At 39.1% G+C, this 24451-nt stretch overlaps 1 protein-coding gene across 3 annotated transcripts in view; it reads right to left on the reverse strand.

Moving 5' to 3' along the window:
- The window catches only part of ZFYVE1 (zinc finger FYVE-type containing 1), a 92757-nt gene extending 86020 nt beyond the window's left edge, over window positions 1-6737 (reverse strand). The window contains exons 1-2 of one of the 3 annotated variants that reach the window (XM_077122936.1): window positions 6627-6737; window positions 4190-5129 (exon numbers count right to left, since the gene is read on the reverse strand). In XM_077122936.1, coding sequence (XP_076979051.1) covers window positions 4190-4672 — 483 coding nt within the window. In that variant the 5' untranslated portion in view covers window positions 4673-5129; window positions 6627-6737. Of the gene's footprint in view, window positions 1-4189; window positions 5130-6192; window positions 6302-6480 lie in introns of those variants that run through there. The other 2 variants (XM_077122935.1, XM_077122937.1) reach the window with 2 other exon arrangements.
- Window positions 6738-24451: the final 17714 nt, after the last annotated feature.

The raw sequence follows: 24451 nt of genomic DNA on the forward strand, positions 1-24451 counted from the left end.
ATTTATTGCTTTTCTGTATATATGTTATTTTTCACAGTTAAAAAAATGTGAACAAAAAAAGAATAAAATAAAAACATAAATCTACATATACATGTATATATATTAAAAATCTGGGGTATTAAGCAGGTGTTGGTCAGTTGTAGAAACCAAATGCCTAGGAGTCATTAGCAAGTCCTCTCATTTCTTCACCTCTCCCTCCAATAAATCAGCATTCCTCCAACTTTATCCCCAATTCATCAATATCTCTATATTTCACTAACAACACCAAATCTAAGCAAGCAGCACCTCTCACTTCATCTTCTCCTAAAGTGGTCTCTCTGCTTTCCCCTCTATAACTGCTACAACCTAGTCTTCACACGGCAATTATGAACCAGCTCTCAAAAACTTCTATCAGATCATGGGACTTAACAGCATAAAGAATCTGGTGCTTCCCACTACACTTAAAATTCAAATTTTTTATATGGCCTAAGAAATTTCACATGATCTGGTCCGTTTGAATCTAGACTTCTTTCCATACCACTCTGTTTCATTTCAGCCATGCTGGCATTCTTTCTATACCTCAAATATGCCATCCCTGCTTTGTTCTTTCTTGCCTTTCCTTTGCTTGGGGGCTTATTTCTCCAGCTAGTATTATTCATTAAGTCTCTATTTAAAAGTCTTGAACTTGATAACTATACTTTAGGTAGTTATCTAAGTGAATATCCTTGTTCTGAGGATATGTACATGGAAGTACTAAATGTTCAAGGAGCATGAGGTATACAACCTACTCTTAAATCTTTAGAAAATAAATGGATGGATAGAAGGATGGACGGAAGGAAGGAAGGAAAGATGAAAGGACGGAAGGACGGACAGACAAATGTGGATCTGGGTATCTTGGTCAGGGTATGTTGAAATTCTCTATATGCGCTATGTATTATTTTCGCAACTGTCCTGTAAATTTGAAATATTTCAAAATAAAAAGTCTAATTATTATTTAAGAAGGGAAGAAAAATAAATATTTTTCAGAGACAAAAAAAAAGTCACCTCTACAATAAGGTCTTCCCTGGCCATATTGCAAAAGTGACTTCCAAGATAACACTTCCTTAGTAACACTACATCTGAACTAACTTTCTAAGTATTTACAGGGGGGAAATCTACTCTCCCTACTTGAATGATAAACTCTAGGAAGGCATGGGCCAGGTCTTAATTAACCATGTATCCCCAGCATCTAGGAAGTACCTGGTATATAAAATATTTAATGAAAGTTCTGGGCAAGCAGGCTACATGTATACATTTAAGAGCCACAAATTGACTTTCTAATCTTGAAAATAATGGACATGGTTCTGACATCAAAGTTAGTTTTCTCTTCAAATTTACCATTACAGCACACACTCAAATGACAATAAGGTAAAAAACCTCTAAAATCTGTCCTTTTAGGTTTTCCAGAAGAAATCAAATAATATTTAAATCACAAGCAACAAATCTTAGGGGACTCTGGGCCACAGGATTTGAGGAAAACACACAAAAGAGTTAGAGCCTATAAGACACTAAAAATAAACCCTATATACTATCGGGGTTGAAATTTTAGCTATTATGAGCCAAGACCAGAACTCATGGGACATTCACAGAAGTACTTTAGAGGTTAAGAAATTTTGTAATATCCACCTAAATTTAAAATGTCCAATTCATTTGGTAAAGATTCCATTTCTAGATAAATATACAGGGTATTCAATATATCTTAGTTTCTGATAATTCAAATAACCATTAGCAGGTTAAAATTACAGAAAAGCCATTCAACAAAATACCAGGTAGCCTTTAAATAATGAGGTAGATTTAAATGTGCTGATATGGGAAGTTATCCAAGATACATACTTTAGTGAAAAAAATGGCAAAGCTCAGAATCTCATTTTGGTTTAAAAAGAAAAAGAAAACGTACATGTATTCATATACATACATGAAAAAAATTCTAGAAGGGCATGCAGGTAACTGTCAAGGGTGACTGCCTCTGAGAAGAGACTGATGGTATGGAATGGAATCAAATCATAAACAACAAATCTTAGAAGACTTTATGCCATAGGATTTTCACTGTATTTCCTTTTATACTATTCCAGTTTTATGTCAGACATGTTTGTGATCTCCATTTTTTTAAACATTGAAGTTGAGAGGCAACATCACTAATCAATCAAGTATTTATGTGCTGACAAGGTGTCTACCACAGTACATAATACAGGACATAAGATATGGTCCTTGCTCTTCAGGAGTTTACAATCTAGCCAAGTTTACAATCTAGATTTATAACACACAATCATCACTCTAATTATTTTGAACGTTCACCTATCAGAAAACCGAACCAGATATTTTCTCAAAGTATTTTTCCACTTACAACTCTATTAAGAACAAACTCACTTAAAAGAACAAACTCTATGTTCAATCCATTAGTCCAAACCAATACTATCTGTGATTAATAAACTGTTATTTCCTGGAAAAGTGGTCAGGTTGATGAAGGGAGGAAAAGCAGGAGGAATCCTTACAGACAACCCAATTATATACACATTATATGCTGCAAGAAAAAAAGACGAAGGATAAATGTCACCTTTACATAGTTGGATGTGTCTTCATCACACTTCCTTATAGCTTCCTAATTCTTTCCAGGACACATGTATCAATGTTACAAAAAGAAATAAAAACACACACACTCCAAAAACAAAAAACAAAAAATAAAAAACCTTTTTTTGGTGTCAACACATATCTATAAGGATTACTGGTTCATCCCAGATCTTCCTTTCCCTTTCCAAAATAACAGCATTCCAACTATGACCCTCCAGGCTGACATTAAAAGAGAATTGATAGCAAAACCAATAATAATCATACAAATCCAAGCATTCCATTTATAAAACATTTAGCCACACCGTCACCCAATTAGGACATAATTCATAATGAAGACATTATTGCTAACAAAAAAGGCAGAATGGGATCTGGGTCACTCTTCCATAACTCTATTAGTTCCTCTAAAGCCAATAAAGAAAAGTCTAGTTAGCAAAGTATTAAGCTGACAACGGAAGTAGAACAGGAATCATGATGTAACTAATTTCCATAAGCTTATACGAGAAGGAAAAAACATAGCGATGGAAATACCTAGAGGGTAACTGGGGAGTTTTTAAATGCTAACTTACATAGGTACTCATCCAATCTAGAGACTTAAGAAGTCATCATCACTAGAAGTACTGAGTCAATGTACCACAAATACTCCAATGATTCTGGCAAAAACAACCATACTGAATGAACACTATGTGCCAGGCCCTGTGATAAATCCTTCCCATTCCTAATCTCTTCAAATCCTCTCAGCAAACCTATGAAGTAGAACTGAAACTGAGTCAATACTAGATCATATAGTCAATGAGTGGTGAAACCAGGATGTGAACTCAAGGAGTGCTCATTCCAAAGCCCACACTTCATATTACACTACCCCTTCCCCAATCGCTCCTATCACAGGCTACCATCTCCCCAACTCACTAGGAATCAAATCAAATATTCCCAGTCATTCTGTAATCACAGATGCCTATGGCCTTCACTGATTAGACACCTATACATGAAAATAAGAAGAAGCCATTTAGAGAGAATACTGTTCTTATCAAAAGCTCCTTTTTAAAGACCTGTCTCTCTAAATTGACATAGCAGGCTTGTACCTTATTATTGCCTAGCACTCCCAAGGGACCCATTGTCAGTACTTTTTTCCCTGCACATGCATGCATCCTCATCATTGACATTTATTCTCAACTTGCTCAAGTGCTCTCATTCAGAAAACTGCTTGTTCTAAATCACTTCTTCCTAATAATAATCCTTATAATAACATTAACACCCACTGTTCTATACAATAACACAGCTATCATATATGAGCAATTATGTGGCAGGCTCTGGGTATATGAGACACACTGTCTCATTTCATTCTCACAACCCAATGAAATAGGCACAATTCCCATTTTATAGATGAGGAAACTAAGGGTCAAAGAGGTAAAGTAATTCAGTACCAAGGTCACACAGCTGGTAAGTGACAAAATGACTCGATGTAATTTAACCCTTGGGTGGGTGTGGGGGGGCAGGGTTTGCCCTCTAATCATTAAAATGTGAGCTCCTTCTGGACTTTCTTGAGAGCCACCTTCCAACAACAAATCTGTTCCACTACAACATATTCACCAACCCAAGTGCTTACCTGAATTTCTTCATTTTCATCTACTAGGAGGAAACTCACTACCTTCTCAGTCATCTTCTTCCTCTTGGTCTCCTCATCCATCTCTTCTTCCTCCAGTGACTCCTGGACCTTAGTGACATGATACACTGTAACTGAGTGCCTCCTTTTGTTACCCCCAGAATGAGTCCTCTTCTGGCACTCCAGGCACAAATTGATTTTGCAGGTCTGGCACCTCATGGCTGCCCTCTGCCTAACACTAGGTGAATGCCCACTGGGGCCCTTGCAGGGGTCACAGTAAGGGATGTGGCCAGGTCTGAGCCTTATCCGCTCATGGTTTCTCAGGCGCTCCTGCCGATGAAGCTCCTCCTCGCAGCGGAGACACTGGAGACTGCAGCACTCATCACACTCAAAGACAGCTTCGTCCGTCCCGCTGCACGCGTAACTCTCCTGGCACATCAGCCCTGGATTCAGGCCCTTCTCTGCTGGGGAAGTCTGGGCACTCATGCTCAGTTTGGGAAGGAAACACACCCACCATACAACAGTTACTGAGCTGTTCCCCAGGAGAGGAGACAAAGACTTTGAGTCTAAAGATCACCCAGAATTTCCACAGAAGTTCTGAACACCTTAAACAACAACAACAAAGTAACTTCAGTGTCCTATTATAATGCTTCACACACTCACAAAGGTGCCTATTTTTAATTTTCTGTCCCCAGTAGTCTTGTATCAGCAGCAATATTGATTTGGTTTGATGGTTTCATCCTTCATAAAGTGCAGGCAAATACATCATCAAAATCAAGCTGAAACAGTCTTTTATGGCTATCTGAAAAAGGTCTGATGGGTTCACTGAGGTGGGTTCATTGGTTGAGCCTCAGGCCCAAGGTTCTGGTGATGAAAGTGGGTGGTCAGGAACTTTTCAGTATAACCTAACCTCAAGTCAATATTTCAGGACAGCAGGAGATATCTAGAATAGAGGAAGGAAAGAAATTTCACTCACCTAAAAACAGAAGTGCTCTTAAAAAAAAAAAAAGATTGTGATTAAATACTATACTAAATAAATACTCCTGAGAGAAATCTCATTCTTGCTTGTAAAACTCACACTGGCTTGTAATGATACTACAAATTTCTTCTCAAAATTATGGCTAAGACACTTCCTTTTGAAAACAAACACCACCTCCAGGCCCAAAGGCACTTAAGAGACTTTGCAGCTCTATTTTCCAGACAGAAATTCTCTTTCATTCAGTTATAAAATTCGCAATGAAAATTACTAAGCAGTCTATGGAGGAACAACCCTCTGCATCCCCACTCCCACCCCACCATTGGGAGAGATTGAGAAAAGAGGACTGTAACAGCTAAAGGGAAAAAAAAAAAACTAAACTTTAGTTACAGGTTACCCTGGACTGTTTCAATTCTAGACAGATGTATATTAAAGATCTTAAACCTGAAATCAATAGTCACCACTTTATGTTGAAAAGAATAAAAACCCATTATTGTACTTCCTTTTGTCCCTTTCAAAAAAAAAAAAAACAGCAACAGGAGACAGAATTCCTCCACTCAAGGCCCACTGTAAAATTAGGCCTATGATGAGTCAAAACAAATGATTTTTCTCTTTGTCACTAAAAAAACTAACTTAAAAATAACTTTAAAATAAAAAAATAAGAAAAATAAAGAAACGATACTTAAGTCAGGAAAGGGGCCTTCTTTACTTGCTCGACAATTATATTCTTAACTCCCCTGACCTTTGCCTCTCCATTCCAAGGAATGCGTGTAAAGCCTTTCTTTCTGATACCCAGTTCTCTCCTACAGTAATCAATCTAGCAATCTTATTTTTAGACAAACAAGGAAGGCGAAGGGAGAGACGAGTGCACCCTATTTACACCCTAACCTCAGACGTGCCCAGTCAGCTTCCAAAAAGAAAACGAAAATAAAATAAAAACTTGTCACCTTTGAGAAAAATATAAAATTAACCTTCAAAAGAACACCTCACCCCCGCCAGGCCAAGCAGACAATCTGCCTCGGGCCCCCACCTCTCGGGCTGCCTCTCTTCAGCCGAGAGTTCCTCACCCTTCCTTCCTCCGGGACACCACTGCCTCGACCAGAGGGGCAGGAGCGGAGTCTAAGAACAAAGAAGGCCCCCCAAATCCCCCCACGCCCGCAGAGCCGGGAGACGAATCCATTGTTTATACCACCCCACCCCCACCCCAGCCGCACCCGCCCCCCCTTCCTCCCGGGGGCAGCCGCAGCCCCAGGACAAGCGCTCGCCCCGCGCAGGGCCATGCCTGCCCTCCCCTCCCGCAGCGGCCCGAGAACCCCACCACTGAGCTGCTCGGCCGCGGCGGGGCGGTGTCGGGGGAACGCGGGGCGCCGGTGAGGGCGGGGGGCTGTTCCTCAGGACACCGGTGGATTCATCCTCATCTCCATCTCCGCCCCCCTCCTCCTGCGTTGCCTCCCGGGTTTCCACCTCTCCTGTTGTCAGCTGGGATCAGCTGATCCGAGTGAACTTCTCCCAGCTCGGACTAACAGGAAGGCGTGAGCGGTGCAGCTAGGGAGGGAGAAGAGTGAGGGGTGGAGCCTGACGCCAACTGGTGCGAGTTGGGGTGCGCGCAGCCTCTCGGGAGATGTAGTTCCCCGTAAATGCGTCCCCTCCTGCTTTCTGGGAATGAAGAGCCTGCAGGACTACGACTCCCAGCACCGAAGAGGCAACGCTTACGATGAGGTGCTGAAGACAGGCCATCAGGCATTTCGGGATTTGGAGTTTTAGTATTGATTGGTTTCCGCAAATTTCAGCGAGTTTTGTTTTGGGTAGTGGCTGGGCAAGGAGTGGTGCTAAGTTAGAAACTGATATATTAATGGGTAGTAGAGGTGGGAAATGTAAAGGCAGATGATTTGGTTTCAAGCAACTCTTACTGCACAGCATTTCTTGAGATCTGTGTGATAAATAGGCAGCCTTCACTTTCCCCAGTTTCACGAGGCACCCGCTAGAAAAGACCAGAAAGAATTGATAAGAAAATAAGAACTCTTGTGGAAATTTGTTTCCCTTCAAGGGTGCTCTCCACACCAACCGTTTTTTTCACTACATATTATTTTCCTGACATTTCCTTAAGTAGTTACAGAACTTCTGAATTTTAAACCACCTTTAGTTTAGAAGGAGTATATTTTCAAGATAAAGTTATCACACTACAGAGTAGGCTATTGGTTAACACCGTCATCTGGCTTTTTTAAATGGCTTTATATTTGTTTAGTGCTTTCAGTTTTTCAGGTTATTTTGTTAGTTCTTGTTTGTTTCCTGTTTGTTTCTTGGACAAAACTGAGAAAACGTCTGATGTAGTGAGAAGAGCACCGGTTTATGATGTCGAAGATTTGAGGCTTGTACTGGAAAACCTCTTCACTATTTAAGTGGCTTGGGTAAGTCACTCAGCCTCTCCATAAAATAAAGTAGTACTGTGTGATCTTTCAGGTCAGCTAATGCTAACGTTCTATAATACTATCTTGATCATCATCAGTCACCCCATGTGAGAAGACTAAAGTTACATGATTTCCCAAGGTCGCAAGTAAATTACTTACAAAGCTGGAACAAGAACCCAAATCTCCTGACTTGAAGCAAGATATTCTTTTCCCTTTTAATTCAAGGGACATAATTAGATCAACCAAATCCCCATAATAGTACAAACAAATCTACATGATAATGACTGGGCCATGAATGAGGGTTTTATTGCTGAAAATTGTATTTTCAGGTATGCACAGAAAGCCACCAGTTGGACTGGCTACACAACATGGCTGGGAATTTTTTTTCCTATGTCAGATCACAAACTAGGATATTAAAAACTAAACTATCTATGGCACCTTAACTTCAAAGTTTCTTTGGAAATAAAGTTAGGATTTTAGAAAGAAAGTTAACAGATATTGAGCTAGGCTCTTGAAACTGGTTGGTTGTCTGAAAGGTTTTGTCCCTAGGACTAGCACCAAAATTTCTTTGTAGCCTTGATAGTTATTGCCCACCCACAAGACACACACACCCCCACCCGGATAAAATAAAGATGTTAAGATATACTGGGAAAATGGCATCTAATAAATTCATTCTAAGGCCCACAATGCACATGTTAAAGTATATTTTTTAAAGTTAGAAGAACCCTAAAATTGTGGAAAATGGTTGCCTCTGAGGAGGATAACTAAAGTGAGAGAGAAAAATACTTTTCATTTTAAAACATTAGTACTCTTAAAATTTTTACTATGTGAGTACACTGTGACAACAGTGGAAAAAACTATTTCATTTTTATTTCTTTTAACAGACAATTGGAGTTGTCAGATGTTTCTGTTTTAATAGTTTTTGCTCATTCTCATTCTTTGTGTGCTTAGTTATTTTTTACTGTGAGCTGCTTTTTCCTTGAAATATTATTTATGGGAAATCTTTGGGGCCTAGGATAAAGTTTCATTCCTCCAGAGAGGATTTGCTTTTGCTTGTGCCAGAAGGGACCACCTTAAACCAAATTTTATATTTTTTGTTTTGGTTTTCATTTGACCTCCAGGATATGTATATTTGGGGCTGCATATAGATAGGATGGCTAACTTATGGGCCCATTTCCACACCCTGCCTCCCACCCCCCCATATCCTTCCCCTAATGCTCCCAGGCAACTTTCTTTCCTGTCCGTTAGTTAGGTGTGTACTTACTTCCCATTCACTCTTAAATTGAAACTGTAGCCCTTTTAGGTCTCAACTTTAGACTTCCCAATTCCAGTAGGCCATTGGCTTTGCCTTCTGTCCCACTTACTCTAAGGGGCCTCAAAAACCCAAGCTCAAGTTAACCAAATAAGGCACATGACCTTAGGGTAAAAGGAGCATTGCTCTATTTAGCTCTCTGGACCCTGCCTTCACCTAGATTTAGGTTTTATAATCCCTTATCTCCTGGTCAGTTCTTCAATACTTTACCAACATTTTTAGCTGTTTTCAGTGGATGGTTAGTTTGCCATATTATCAACCATATTACAGAAAGGAACGGTCATGCTAGTAGTTAGGTCAGGGAGAGAGGCCAATATGATCAGGGGACATGGTGGCCTTCTCGGATTTTGGTAGGGTCCTGTTCTTGACCTGGCAGGTGGTTGCACCAATCTTCACTTCCTAATTATGCTTTCAGCAATTCATATGTCTTTTGTACCCTTCTGTTTCAGTTATGCTAGAGCTGCCAGAATGCAATATATAAGAAATGGATAGGCTTTTATAAAGGGAATTTATTAAGGTACAAGTTACAATTCTAAGACTGGGGAAATGTCCAAATTAAGGCACCAACAAGAGAATACCTTCTCAGAGGATAGGCAGCATGTAGGTTCCTATGTCACATGGGAAGGCACATGGCAACGTCTGCTGGTCCTCCTGAGCTGTTTTCAAAATGGCTCTCTCAGTTCCTGTGGGTCGTTCTGGCTTCTGCCAGGGCGAACTTTCCTTCTGCATCTCAAAAACATCAGTGTCTAGGCATCTGCTCTCTGTATAGGCTCTGGGCTCTTTTTTCTCTCCATGAGCTCTTTTAAGGACCCGTAAACTATTTAAGACCCACCTTGAATGGGTGGGGTCACATCCATCTAATCTAAAGGTCCTACCGACAATTGGGTGGGTCACATCACCATGGAAATAACCTAATCAAAAGGTCTCACACAAACAATAGGTCTACCCACAAGATTGGATTAGGATTAAGAGAAAATGGCTTTTTGGTGGTATATGACAGTTTCAAACCAGCACACCTACCATCTGTATGATATAGTTCACACACCAAAAAAAGCTTAGAAAAAAAATTTAATTAGGAAAAATAAATGAATGAAGCAAAAGGTACCATGAAAGTAGATTCAACAAGGTAAGCAAACCAAGCCCTTGGACTTCATAATGTCATTTCCTTAATTCATTCAGCACAGCATTTTAGAGATCTTTATGATATTTAACCACAACAGGATATTTAAAACAAATAGAAGGAAAACAAAACGAAACAAATAGAAAATAGGGTTTCTATTTGTTCCCTCAATTTTCCATACTGCTTTCCTCTTACAGGGAGTCCTCAGTATGAACACACATGTGCACACACGTGCGCACACATGCATACACACATACACAATTGATCTGGAGCTATTAAAAAACACGCTTCCAAGCCCATGAAACTACATCCAGATATCCAGCATGAGTGAAGTAAAGTCTGTTTCCCAAGTGGTGTTAAGAAATGGCATTCGTTTCCTCGGTGAATTTACCCAGAGCCCAGAATCCAACCTTCCGGCTTATAGGCATGGAATTTCTATTTTGTCACTCACCTACAGTGGATCTAGCTCTTCAGAGTAGAAACACATTAACCAAGCTTACCAGATTAAGGATGCCAGTCCAATAGTTACAATGAAAAATCACTGTTTCTCAGACTGGAATGCTTAAAATTAACACACCACATTCATTCCCATGATAATATTCCTATAGGAGAATCCCTGTGAAAAGGTTGCTATTTGAGTTTAGAATAAGAACAAGAGGAAAGGAATCAGATAATGTGAATATTTATGATATAAAGCTAATATGTATAGACCTTCTGCTGGACATGGTCTTTACCCATGGGACCAGAATAATTGAATTATTTTGAAGCTACCTTTCTTTTTTACATTACTTGGTTATCCACCAAGAGGGGACTCAGAAATTGTCTCTGGATAATTTAATTAGAAAGTTAATTTATAGGAAGAGTGTTAGAAATCTTAGAATTGTACCTCAGAAAATGGTCAGGTACAGGAAAATGGTTAGTGGAAATCACAACCAAGTTCACACACTAGGAAGTCAGGAAAGAACGCTCTCCTTAACATTGTCTCCACTGAACACCTTTTCCTCTGGTCTCTCTATACTATTGTCACTATTCTACCTGCAACAGTGACAATTGTCATAAACAGAATAATGGTCCTTACTCCCAGAGATGTCCACATCCTGATTCCCAGAACCTTTTACCTTATATGGCAAAAGGGACTTTACAGATAAGATTAAGGTAAGGATCTTGAGATGGTAAGATTATCCTATATTATGACATACTCCCACTCCCACACTGATCACATGAGTATCCAGAAGCAAAGAAATTTTCCAGGCTCTTGTCAGAGAGAATAAGAATACGACGAAAGAAAAAGGGTCAGAGTTATTGGCTTTGAAGATTGAGGAAAGGGGACATGAGCCAAGGAATGCAGGTGGCCTCTGGAGCTTGGAAAGGCAAGGAAATGGATTCTCCCCTAGAGCCACAGAAAAGAACAAAGCTTTGCCAACACCTTTATTTCAGCCCAAAAAGACCCATTTTCAACTTCTCACTTATAGCAGAATAAGATAATAAATTTGCATTGTTTTAAGCCACTGTTTGTGGTAATTTATTATGGCAGCAATAAAAAATTAATACAACAGTGCTACTGTGAATAATTTCTAAAGTATTCCTTCATCTTTATATCTCTCTTTCAAGATTCAAAATCCTGGGTAAGAGAATCCAGTTGTCTCACATGGCTTACATACATGTGGCCTGGATGCCAGGGAAGTAAAGAAAGGTGAGATCTTTCTTATTGAGTTCTGGAGTGGGAAGCATGAAACAGTGGGGGATCACCCCAAATAGGGAGGGAGGTTGGATGTTAGATGACAAAATGGCAACAAATGTCCATTAGTAGTGAGGCTTTATATTGCCAAGAGGGCTTTGCTTTTTCTATACTTACGTGGTTGACCGACTCTACTTCTAGTTTTCTTTAAATATAATAAATGTCATCAAATTACACTTAAATCTTGCCAAATCCTGAACTATATTTCTCTTCCATTAGTTATAACAAGAAACTGCAGTTCAAACTGCCTTAATCAATGAAAGAAATGTATTGGCTAACATAATTGAACAATCTGGGGGATTTGTTTAATCCCAAACTCAATCTTGGACTCAAGTAATATGCTTAAGATCTTGAGTTCTCCATTTCTCAGCTCTGGGAAATGTACCCAATTGATTTTTTTACAAAGGGGCAGAAGCAATTCAATATGGGAAGGATTGTCTTTTCAACAAATGATTCTAGAAACAAATGATGCTTTTCACCAAATGATACTTGAAACAAGGCAAAAAAAATAGATGGACCTCAATCTGAACCTTGTATCTTACTCAAAAATTCATTCAAGCTGGATTGTAAACTTAAATGCATAACTTTTAGAAGAGAATTAATAAGAAAATCTTCAGGAACTAAACTAGATGAAGAATTCTTTAACATGAGAGCAAAATCACCATTCATAAGAGAAAATTGATAAAATTGGACTTCATCAAATTGAAAACTTTTGCTCTGTGAAAAGATACTTTCTAGTATCTTTTGGCCCACATGGACCATACCATGAATTGAACGAAAAATCGGTATGGCCAAAGTTGTATTTAACCTAGGAATTCAGGCAATATGCAATATTGCCGCTTTATTTTTACTACTAAAACTAAAACAATAATGTTATTTGGGCCTGCAGACTGAGGAACTCTTCTGAAGCTCTATAGTAGGTAGAAAAGGTAAAATAGATGACTTCAAAGTAATCTGCTTGGTGAGTAATTACTTTCTCTGTCTCTGGAAATCTCTGTACCTACCCATAGAGGTGGGTCCTGACCAATCACATTTGTGTTGCATTAGCCTGATCCCTTGCTATGCCAAGCAGATTCTCTACCTTGAGAATATGTTATTGGCATTCAGAAACAGTGAGTAGACATTTGCCACTGAGGGTGCGTCTAATGTCTAATCCCCTTCTTGTGTTTGTATAAATGTCCATAGGTTTGAATGTTGATGGGACATTTGTCCAATCGATGAGCCAACCAAGGACTATGAGTCCAGAGTAGTGACAAAAGAAAAAGGAGCAGTTTAGAATTCATAATGGGGCTTCAGTTTGTAACAGGGTACCTGATATGATATTCCAAAAAGGCTTTTGTAGCAGCAGAATTCGCATGTTGAATAAGCCTCAACATATACACATTTCAAGACACTACTGAGCTGATAAGAAAATAAGAGGATGCCCTTAGGGTTAAAAAAGAAAAGTAAAAACAGAGCTCACTCCAGAGTGGTTAATAGGGAAGCCCTGAAGGCCAGTCTTAGAGCCTTAATGATTAGCAACAACTATGTAGGAGAATGGAAGGCTGGGCCTTAAAAAGAGCCCTTGAAAAAGGAGAGCCTCAACAGGTTGAGTCAAAAGACAGGCTAGAAAAAATTTGCCTGTCTGCAAAAGAAGAATCCTATCTTTGTATGGCTTGAGGTGGAATGTAATATAATAATGATGATAACTGTAAGAGGTTTTTTGTTTGTTTGTTTCTTTGTTTTTTGATAACCTTAGTTCAACCCTTCTGAGGATCTGAACTTTGAATTGAAGTGATCCCAGGCTGGAAATGCACTTTGTATAAGTGCAAACTCTCTCTGGAGGACAACAGCCTCAACCCAGGCTCATAAGTATTATCATAGATAAACTGAAACTAAGTATGAACTCACAAAAACAAGTCACTGTGATTAAGTCAGCCACACCAAAATATTGACCTCTGAGATTATCAGATACTATAATTATCAAATACATTAATTTTGTAGAGAGAAATTTTGAAATGGCTTAAGAAAAAAATTGGCAAGAAATTTTAAAATGAAAAATGACCAGACAGAGCTAAGTTTTAAAAACTCAGTGAACTACTTTTGACTATAATGGAGTAACAGGGAACAAGTTTACTCCTCTCCCACCTTATACAACTAGAAAACTGGAAAAATATATGAAACAATGGTTTTGAGATAGACAACAGGTAGCATAAGACACTGATTTCACACAAGGGAGACAAATGAGAAATGAGGTAAGCTCTACAATTGCTCCAATGTACGGCCTAGAGAGAGTTTCCAAGTGCAGTGCAGAGAGGGAGAACCCAAACTGATCTCAACAATTTGAGTTGAAGAATTCAGAGTTTGGGGAATTTGCAGGGCCTAGAATGTGGGGGCAGGGGTTGGGGGCTAGAAGAGACAACTCTGAGAGAGAACTCAGGAGATCTATGGAGGGGTCTGACCCAAGTCTTTGGCTGAATATTGTTCTAGCATGAATATGAGGAAACTATTTCAGGACAGGAAAGGAAAAACAAAAGGAGTAGATACAATAATTCCTATGGCTCATACAGGGCTTTGAGTAGTTTATGTTCTCACTAGCACAGTGGACTTCTTAATAAATGGGATATCCAATAGAGTCTTCAGAAAGGTATTGCTTTAGTAGTGAGGTCAGTTTAGCCTTAAACAAGAGGCTTCCTTGGGACCCAGGCTAAACTTAAAAAGCAAGCATTGAAAGGATCAAACAAATTCTAAGTAACCTGTGTCCCAAAACAAAGCCCAATGGTATATATATTTAAAAACAACAATAACAACAAAAATCCAGTGACTAACAACATAAGAATGACAGTATGTGGCATCCAATAAAAAATTACAGTCAGCAAAGAGACCAAAAATACGACCCATACCAGGAAAAATATCAGCCATAAATAAGAAAACAAACCACTTCTAATGGGTCATCATAGAAATCCCCCATAAGAGAAAGTAGGACTGCCAATCTTCAATTCACTGATGTATTCACAGTACCTAGGGTAATGTTTCTTCTAGCTAGGACTTCAAAGCACCCTAATGAGAATCATCTGGGAGGTCTTTAAAATGTAGATTCCTAAACCCTGCTCTGTATTATGATATACTGAATTATAATCTTTGGGGGTGGAATAAAGAAAATCTACCTGCTTAACAAAATGCCACAGCGATTATTTTGCCCACTAAAATTTGCAAAAGGAACTGGAGCCTCTAAGTAGTTGAAATACACAGTGGTATTCAGCGCTAATGATTCTTTTGTATACTAAGTACTAAAATAAGACTAAACATTAGTTTTCATTTCCAGAGATTCTTTTCTTTTTTTCACATTAGCTATAATGCTCAGAGAGCAGAAGGTTATTTAGGACTTTCCGTACTTTATGCTGTGATTTTCTTTAATCTAATTAACTGGATTGGAATACGAAATGCAAACAAATGAGTAAACACACTTAGCCTTGAAATCTCTTATCTAAGTAGTAGTTACTATATAAATAGTGTGATGATCTAAAATTATTTTATCTAAAAATTTCCCAAAGATCAGAGCATTACAACAGCTTTTAGTAAATTTACTGGTCGAAGCAAGTAATGTAAAAATACTGCATGTGTGAGACTAAAGCAAAAAAAATTTGGTACAAAATTTATATTTTGACTAGTGCATTTCCTGATATAACTTATGTAGATAGTTTGATTGAACACCATAAGTACTTGGAATCTCAGGTAGGACATGAGATTTTGTTGGTTTGTCCAGAGTGATGCCCCGATGAATCCCAGAGTGATTTGATCAGTGAGTGGAAAAGTATTTGCAAAGCCCCCTTCGGGGAATGGTGAGAACGGGGAGAAATTCAACTTCCCCAAGTTGAATTCTTGATATTCTCACAAGCAGTGTGGACAACCAAAGCTATAGGCTGAGCCCCCAGTCTTGGGGTTTGTTCATATGAAACTTAACCCCACAAAGGATAGGTCAAGTTTACTTAAAATTTAGGCCTAAGAGTCACCCCCAAGAGAGCCTATTTTGTTGCTCAGATGTGGCCTCTCTCTCCAGCCAACACGATGAGCAGTCTCACCACCCTCCCCCTCTCTGCGTGAGACATGACTCCCAGGGGTGTAGACCTTCCTGGCAACGTGGGACAGAGATCCTGGAATGAGCTGAGACTCAGCATCAAAGGATTGAGAAAAACCCTAGAATGAGCTGAGAGTTAACATCAAGGGATTGAGAGAACCTTCTCCACCAAAAGGGGGAAGAGTGAAATGAGACAAAGTGTCAATGGCTGAGAGATTCCAAACAGAGTTGAGAGGTTATCCTGGAGGTTATTCTTACGCATTAAGGAGATATCACCTTGTTGTTCAAGATGTAGTGGAGAGGCTGGAGGGAACTGCCTGAAATGTAGAACTGTGTTCCAGTTGCCATGTTTCTTGATGATGAGTGAACAATGATATAGCTTTCACAATGTGGCTCTGTGATTGTGAAAACCTTGTGTCTTATGCTCCTTTTACCTACCACATCAACAGACGAGTAGAACATATGGAATAAAAATAAATAATAGGGGGTACAAATGTTAAAATAAATTTAGTTTGAAATACTAGTGATAAATGAAAGCGAGGGGTAGGGGGTATGGTATGTATAATCTTTTTTTTTTCTGTTATCGTTTTATTTCTTTTTATGTTGTCTTTTTATTTCTTTTTCTAAATCTATGCAAATGTTCTAAGAAATGATGAATATGCAACATGTGATGATATTGAGAATTGCTGATTGTATATATAGAATGGAATGATATGTTAATATTTTGTTTGTTAATTTTTTTAACTAATAAATAAAAAATTTTTTAAAGTTGATTGTGATGATAATGTAATCATGTAATGCATTAAAGAATAAAGGATTTAAAATCTTAAAAAAATACATTCATTCCATAACAATATCAGAAAGCCTTAAACTATTTCAGTAAAAATACAAAAACAATACAAAGTCAGAAACAGTACAAAATCTTAACAAAGGCAGCTACTGGCATGGTCTGTCCTAAGGCAAAATTCTCCTCTGGCTCTGGACCTGCAAAACTCAGAACAAGTTATCTGCTGCCAACCTACAGAGGAGGGACAGTAATAAGATACATGTTTCCATTTCCATAGGGAGAAATTGGAAGGCACACAAAGGTCACCAGATCCAAACAGATACAGAAACTTGCAGGGAAAACTCCATTAGATTACAAAGTCTGAGATTCATTTAATCTTCAGGTTTTGGAAAGTGGCAGTCCCACCTTTTCAAAGGGCCTATGCAGTGGCCCAGCTCTCTCCAAATGCAATCTTGGGAGACATTGAAGAAACCACATTTTTCTTGGCTCTAGCCTCTACAAACATAAGGGCTGCACCCAGGATCTCTGCCATCTCTGGGGCACATGCTCAACTCCTCCAGAACAATGGGACAGCAGCCAGGCTCTCCCCTTCCCCAAAGGAATGTGCTCCACCCTCTCTGAGGTTTTGGGCACTGAAACTCCTGACCTCTGCCTTAGGGGAAACACCCTTTCCGAGTGCATAGATGGGGCCACTCTTCTGGCCCAAAGTTTCTTGGCTTCAGACCTTAGCTTCCAAGGTTCTGCCTTTGAAATTATTTTTCTTTTAATTTGTCCCTTTTCTGTCCCTTTTAGTCCAGACTGACTGCGGTTCTGTTTACACAGATCCCACAACACACTTATTGGTTTCCTGTGCAGTACGCTGGAATCATGCCCATCAGACAAAAGGACTTTCCACAAATCCTTCCTGGATAACTCCATCTCCATCTGATATGGCTGACTGGTTCTATGCTTGGTTAAATCCTCACATGGGATGGTAATCTCTGGAGTCTCCCTTCCTAGAAGCTGTGGGGCCCAAAAGCATTACTCATTATAAACAGCCTGCTAAGATGGCCTTAATTTCCAGGGAAATATGATACAGCATAACTTGTGTAACCAATGATGTAATATACATGTATCTAATCTGTATCCCACGAATGATGTCACCTGTTGGAAAAATGCCACTTTTATGTAATTTAGTATATAAGGGACTACCGCTCTGTAAGCATCAGAGCAGAGGGAATGATTAAAGATGAGCACTCTACCAGCAGTTCTTCATGCTTTCTTTCAGTTTGCTACCAGATAAGAGTGACTGCTACTTGGATTGGGATCTGACAGAAGCCCAGAATTTTCCAGAATATCAATTCCTGGTTTATTTGTACCCAAGAGTTCAATTCTCAGCTTATCTCTTTCCTATCACATTTCACTATAAGATGCAAGGAGAAACCAGGTAACTCCTTCCAAATTTAATTTGGAAATCCCTTCTGCTATGTATCCAAGTTTGTGACTTTTAAAATCTGCTTTCCATGTAACAACATGGGATTAAATTTGAGGACATTTTGCTGAATGACATTAGCCAGAAACAAAAGGACAAATACTGCATGGTCTCACTTATATGAACTAACATTAATGAGTGAACTTTGAGAGTGAAGGCTAAAAACACAGGTTAAGAAATAGGGTGCAGAAATAGGGTAGAATTGAGCATTTGGTGGTGAATGAATACAGACTGTGTAACAGGACTGATTGTAAAACTTCAGAAATGGATAGACAATACTACATGATTGTAGCACAATAATATAAGTACACTGAATAAAAGTGAATGTGAATATGGTTGAAGAAGGGCTGGGGGGCATGACTGAAACCAGAAGGAAAGATAGAGGATAAAGACTGTGTTCTAATTTGCTAGCTACTGGAATGTGATATACCAGAAACTGAATGGCTTTTAAAAAGAGGAATTTAATAAGTTGCTAGTTGACAGTTCCAAGGCTAAGAAAATGTCCCAATTAATGCGAGTCTATAGAAATGTCCAATCTAAGGCATCCAGGGAAAGATATCTTCACTCAAGAAGGCAAATGAAGTTCAGGGTTTCTCTCTCAAGTGTAAAGGCACATGATGAACACAGTCAGAGTTTCTCTCTCATCTGGAAGGAACATGGAGAACACAGTCAGGGTTTCACTCTCATCTGGAAAGGCATGTGGCAAACATGGCATCATCTGCTAGCTTTCTCTCCTGGCTTCCTGTTTCATGAAGCACCCCAGGAGACATTTTCCTTCTTCATCTCCAAAGGTTACTGGCTGGTAGACTCTCTGCTTCTCATAGCTGTGTTGTTCTGCTCTCTCCGAATGTCTATCTCTCTGAAATGTTTCCTCTTTTTACAATTCCAGTAAACTAATCAAGACCCACCTAGAATGGGTGGAGACATGTCTCCACCTAATCCAGTTTAACAACCACTCTTGATTAAGTCACATCTCCAGGGGGATGATCTAATTACAATTTAAACATACAGTACTAAATAGGGATTAGAAGAAATGGCTGCCTTTACAAAATGGGGTTAGGATTAAAACATGGCGTTTCTAGGGTATATACATCCTTTCAAACTGGCACAAACTGATATGGTATAACTTAGGAAATCCTAGAATGGACAATGATGGTGGTGAAATGTACAAATATAAAAACGTTTTTGCATGAGGGAGAACGAATGTCAACATTGTTAGGTGCTAAAAATGGATGGTATACAGGAAAAAAATAATCAATGCAAGCTAGAGTCATAGTCAACAGTAACAGTGTAATATGCTTCCACTGAAAGTAACAAAGGCATTATGCCAAAACTAAATGTCAACAAGTTGGGGTATGGGGGACAGGTATGGATTCTTTGTGGAAGAAAAGGAAATTTCTTCATATAGATTATGGTGATAAAGGCATGTCTGTTTACTTAGGTTGGATTCTATGTTGCATAAATAAAAACTGTTTAAAAATGAACAGATAGAAATATGAGCTAGAGAAAAGGTGGAGAAACAGATGTACCAATTAACTGTCAGCAGGGAAGCTGAGAGGTGCAGCCCCTTGAAGGGCAATGTGGAGGTTCCACAGGAGGCTAGGGGTTGGGTTGCCATATCATCCTGCAAGCCCTTTGTTCAATATATGCCTAGAGGAACTGAGTGTGGGAACCCGAATGGGCATTTGAGCACCAGGTGTTTATGGTGGCAGTGTTTGAGATTCACAATGGATGGAGGTGTGTTCTAGTTTGCTAGCTGCTGGAATGCAATATACCAGAAACGGAATGGCTTTTAACAAGGGGAATTTAATAAGTTGCTAGTTTACAGATCTAAGGCCGAGAAAATGTCCCAATTAAAACAAGTCTATAGAAATGTCCAATCAAAGGCATCTGGGGAAAGATACCTTGGTTCAAGAAGGCCGATGAAGTTCAGGGTTTCTCTCTCATCTGGAAAGGCACATGGCGAACGCAGTCAGGGCTTCTCTCTCGGCTGGAAGGGCACATGGCAGACACGGCGTCATCTGCTAGCTTACTCTCCTGGCTTCTGGTTTCATAAAGCTCCCCGGGAGGCATTTCCCTTCTTCATCTCCAAAGGTCGCTGGCTGGTGGACTCTCTGCTTCGTGGTGCTGCAGCATTCTCTGCTCTCTCCGAGTCTCTCCTTCTCCAAAATATTTCCTCTTTATAGGATTTCAGAAACTAATCAAGACCCACTTGAATGGGTGGAGACATGTCATCCCCTAATCCAGTTTAACGACCATTCTTGACTAAATCACATCAACCAGGGAGATGATCCAATCACAGTTTCAAACATATGGTGTTGAATAGAGATTATTCTACCTTATGAAATGGGACTTATATTAAAACATGGCTTTTCTTAGGGGGCACACTTCCTTTCAAACCAGCACAAGGTGGCCTAAGGGTACAAAGACTGAAGAATGGAAGGGGGAACTGTGCTGGATACATACATTGGACTACTGAGTGATTGCCAGGAGGAATGAAGTTGTGAGGCATGCAACTAGGTAAACGAACCTTAAGGACTGTACGTTAAATAAAATGTCAGAAACAAAAGGACAAATGTTATCATGCCTCACTCATATGGACTAACTATGATATAAAAACTTGGTGAACTGAAGTCAAGAGCATGGGTTATATGATTGGGGTCTGCTGTAAAGGGTCCTAGATTGTAAGCTCTTACAGTAGTCACATATATTTAAGATTTGTAACTGTTATTTCTAAATTTTGAGATACTGAGCAGTTTGTATATAACCTGATCCTTCCAAGAAACTTTCAGGTATTTATGTGACACCTGAGATTCAGAGTTAGAGAACTCTGAAGCTATGAAAGTCATCAGTACCCCATACAAGAATGTTTAAAAAGTTGAAAAAAGGATCAGACTTCAATTAGATATATAAATGAAGCTGATCTGGATAGGACTAGGGTAGATCAGAATACAGGTTAGAGGATGAAATCGTCCATATTTTAAAACTTCAGCTTATGTGTGAGACCAAAGGGAGAGATGTTGATTTGGTGCAAAATTTATATTTTGCATAGTGCATTATCTAATTTAACCTACATGGTCAATGTAGTTGCACACCATAAGTACATGAAATCTTTTAAAAATATTTTTTATTATAAACAATGAACAACCATGCAAACATATTTGACATATAAACATTCTTGACATATAAACATTCTTGACATGGTTACAATCAGTGGTTCACAATATCACCACATAGTTGTGTATTCATCACCATGATCATTTTTGTTTGTTTTTTTATTAGAGAAAGTTGTGAGTTTACAGAATAATCATGTGTAAAACTCAGAATCCCCACATACCACCTCACCACCACCACCCTGCATTGGTGTGGAACACGGTTACAATTGATGATGGTACATTTTTATAATTGTGTTATTAATTAAAGTCCGTGGTTTAACATAGGGTTCATTGTTTGTATAATATAGTACCATTGATTTTTTTAATTAATTTTTTTAAAATACCAAAACACACCAAATGCAAACATTCTTAACTTTTGATCATTACATTCTACATATATAATCAGTAATTCACAATATCATCGCATAGTTGCATATTCATCATCATGATCATTTCTTGGAACATTTGCATCTATTCAGAAAAAGAAATAAAAAGAAAACAGAAAAAAATTCATACATACGATACCCCTTACCCTTCCCTTCCGATTGATCACTAGCATTTCAATCTAAATTTATTTTAACATTTGTTTGCCCTATTATTTATTTTTATTCCATATGTTTTACTCATCTGTTGATAAGGTAGATAAAAGCAACATCAGGCACAAGGTTTTCACAATCACACAGTCACATTGTAAAAGCTGTATCATTATACAATCATCTTCAAGAAATATGGCTACTGGAACACAGCTCCACATTTTCAGGCAGTTCCCTCCAGCCTTTTCATTACATCTTTTTTTTTTTAATTTTTTTAATTTTATTTTTTTTAATACCAAAAAAACACCAAACAAATGCAAACATTCCTATTTTGATCATTCCATTCTACATATATAACCAGTAATTCACAATATCAACCATGATCATTTTTTTAAACATTTGCATCTCTCCAGCAAAAGAAAGAAAAAGAAAAACTCATACATGCCATACCTCTTACCATTCCCTTTCATTGACCACTGATATTTCAATCTACTCAATTTACTTTAACCTTTATTTCTCCTATTATTTGTTTATTTCTTATCTTTGTTTCCTACTCCTCTGTCTGTACCATAGATAAAAGGAGCATCAGACACAAGGTTTTCACAATCACACAGTCACATCGCAAAAGCTATATCATTATACAATCATCCTCAAGAAATATGTTTACTGGAACACAGTTCTACAGTTTCATGCACTTCCCTCTAGCCACTCTAGTACACCATAAACTAAAAAGGGGATATCAATATAATGCGTAGGAGTAACCTCAAGGATAAACTCTTGACTCCATTTGAAATCTCTCAGCCACTGACGCTTTATTTTGTCTCATTTCTCTCTTCCCCCTTTTGGTCGAGATTTTCTCAATCTCTTGTGAACAAGTCTGCACTTAAGTGCACTACCCTCACTGACACAGTCCTGTGACTCACCTCACACTCCACACACCTAAATCCCCCCACTGGCTTCCATTCCCTGCACTCCAGGCACCCCTACCCCAGCAGCCCCCAGTGCACGTTCCTGCCCCACAACCCCACCCCAAGTGCAGCCCAACCCACCTCTTCTACACCCCTCCCAAGCATTACCTCCCCCTCCCTACTCCCTCCAGGTTGTTACCAGTGCATAAAGATTCCAGTCACTATCCTCCAAACCTAGGCTACCCTCACCCCCCACACACACCCATAGTGGTGCACAGCCTCACACCACCCTCCCTGAGCTCAGTGCATCCATTTATGGCACTCTCAGGCCCAAGCATGTGCATGGACCCCTAATCACATCATTCAGCTCTGGGAACTGCATGTTACAGCAGTTTTAGAATTGCGCATGCGCACAGCCCTCAGCCTCACTTAGCAGCTCTGAGAAAGTGCCAATCGGCACAACCAGGTCATATCTGCCCCCAATCCATGAAGGCATAATGCTGACCTACTGCCAGTGCTCTAAGCATGTGCACAAAGGGCCCTGTGCCTTAAACCAGCACACACCAGGGTTACGTAACCCCAGACTGGTGAACTGACACAGTTACATCCTCCCTGGCCACTGGATGCCCACATTCACAAGCACCAATGTAACATCCCCAACCTGTACCCATACCTGCCCTGAAAGAAATCACCATACTGAGAGCTCCACCCCATGCCCTGCTCCCTGCTATACAACCATTCTGCATACACAAGGCCTTAGACTCCAGAAAGAGATCAATTCCCAAAGTAAATCAATCAAGATGTTTACATGCTACAAAGACAGCATAAAATTACTAAGCATGTTACAATGCAGACAGATATAGCGCTGTCTAATGACCAAATTAAAACACCTGAGGAGACACAGATGTTGGAATTACTAATCAAAATGTTCATACAACTCTACTTAATAAAATAACTGGGATAGTAAATGACATAAAGGAGATTGAGAAGACATGAGAATAGCACAAAGAGGAATTTGAAAGAATAAATAGAAAAATAGTGGAAATCACAGAGATTAAAGACTCTGCTGACCAAATAAAAAACATACTAGAGGCACACAACACCAGATTTGAAAAGAGAAGAAAGAATAAGTGATATAGAGGATGGGATAATTGAATTCGAAGACTCAAAATAGCAAATGGCAAAAAAGATGGAAAAAATTGAATGGTACTCAGAGAAATGGCAGCCAAAACAAAGCACACAAATATAAGAATCACTGGTGTCCCAGAAGAAGAGAGGAGTAAAGGGCTAGGAAGAGTAGTTGAGGATATAATGGAGGAAAACTTCCCAACCCTCATAAAGAACATAAATACACAAGTTAAAGAAACCCAAAGAACTCTAATCAGAATAAATCCAAATAGGTATTCCCCAAGGCACATACTAATCGGTCCATCAAATGTCGATGAGCAGCAGGAAATCCTGAAAGTGGCAAGAGAAAAACCTTCTACTACATACAAGGGAAATCAAATAAGACAGAGTTCAGACTACTCAACTAACACCCTGGAGGCAAGAAGGCAGTGATATGATATATTCAAGATTCTGAAAGAGAAAGACTTCCAGCCAAGAATTCTGTATCCAGCCAAATTGTTCTTTAAAATTGAGGGTGAGATTGAAGCTTTCACAGACAAAGAAGTCCTGAAAGAATTTGTCAACAAGGGACCAGACCTACAAGAACTGCTGAAAGGAGTTCTGCCAAGATGAAAAAAAAAAAAAAAAAAAAAAAAAGACAGGAGAGGGAAGTCTGAAGGAGGGCACAGAATT

Source organism: Tamandua tetradactyla, chromosome 12, assembly GCF_023851605.1.
Source record: "Tamandua tetradactyla isolate mTamTet1 chromosome 12, mTamTet1.pri, whole genome shotgun sequence".
NCBI classification, from domain to species: domain Eukaryota; kingdom Metazoa; phylum Chordata; class Mammalia; order Pilosa; family Myrmecophagidae; genus Tamandua; species Tamandua tetradactyla.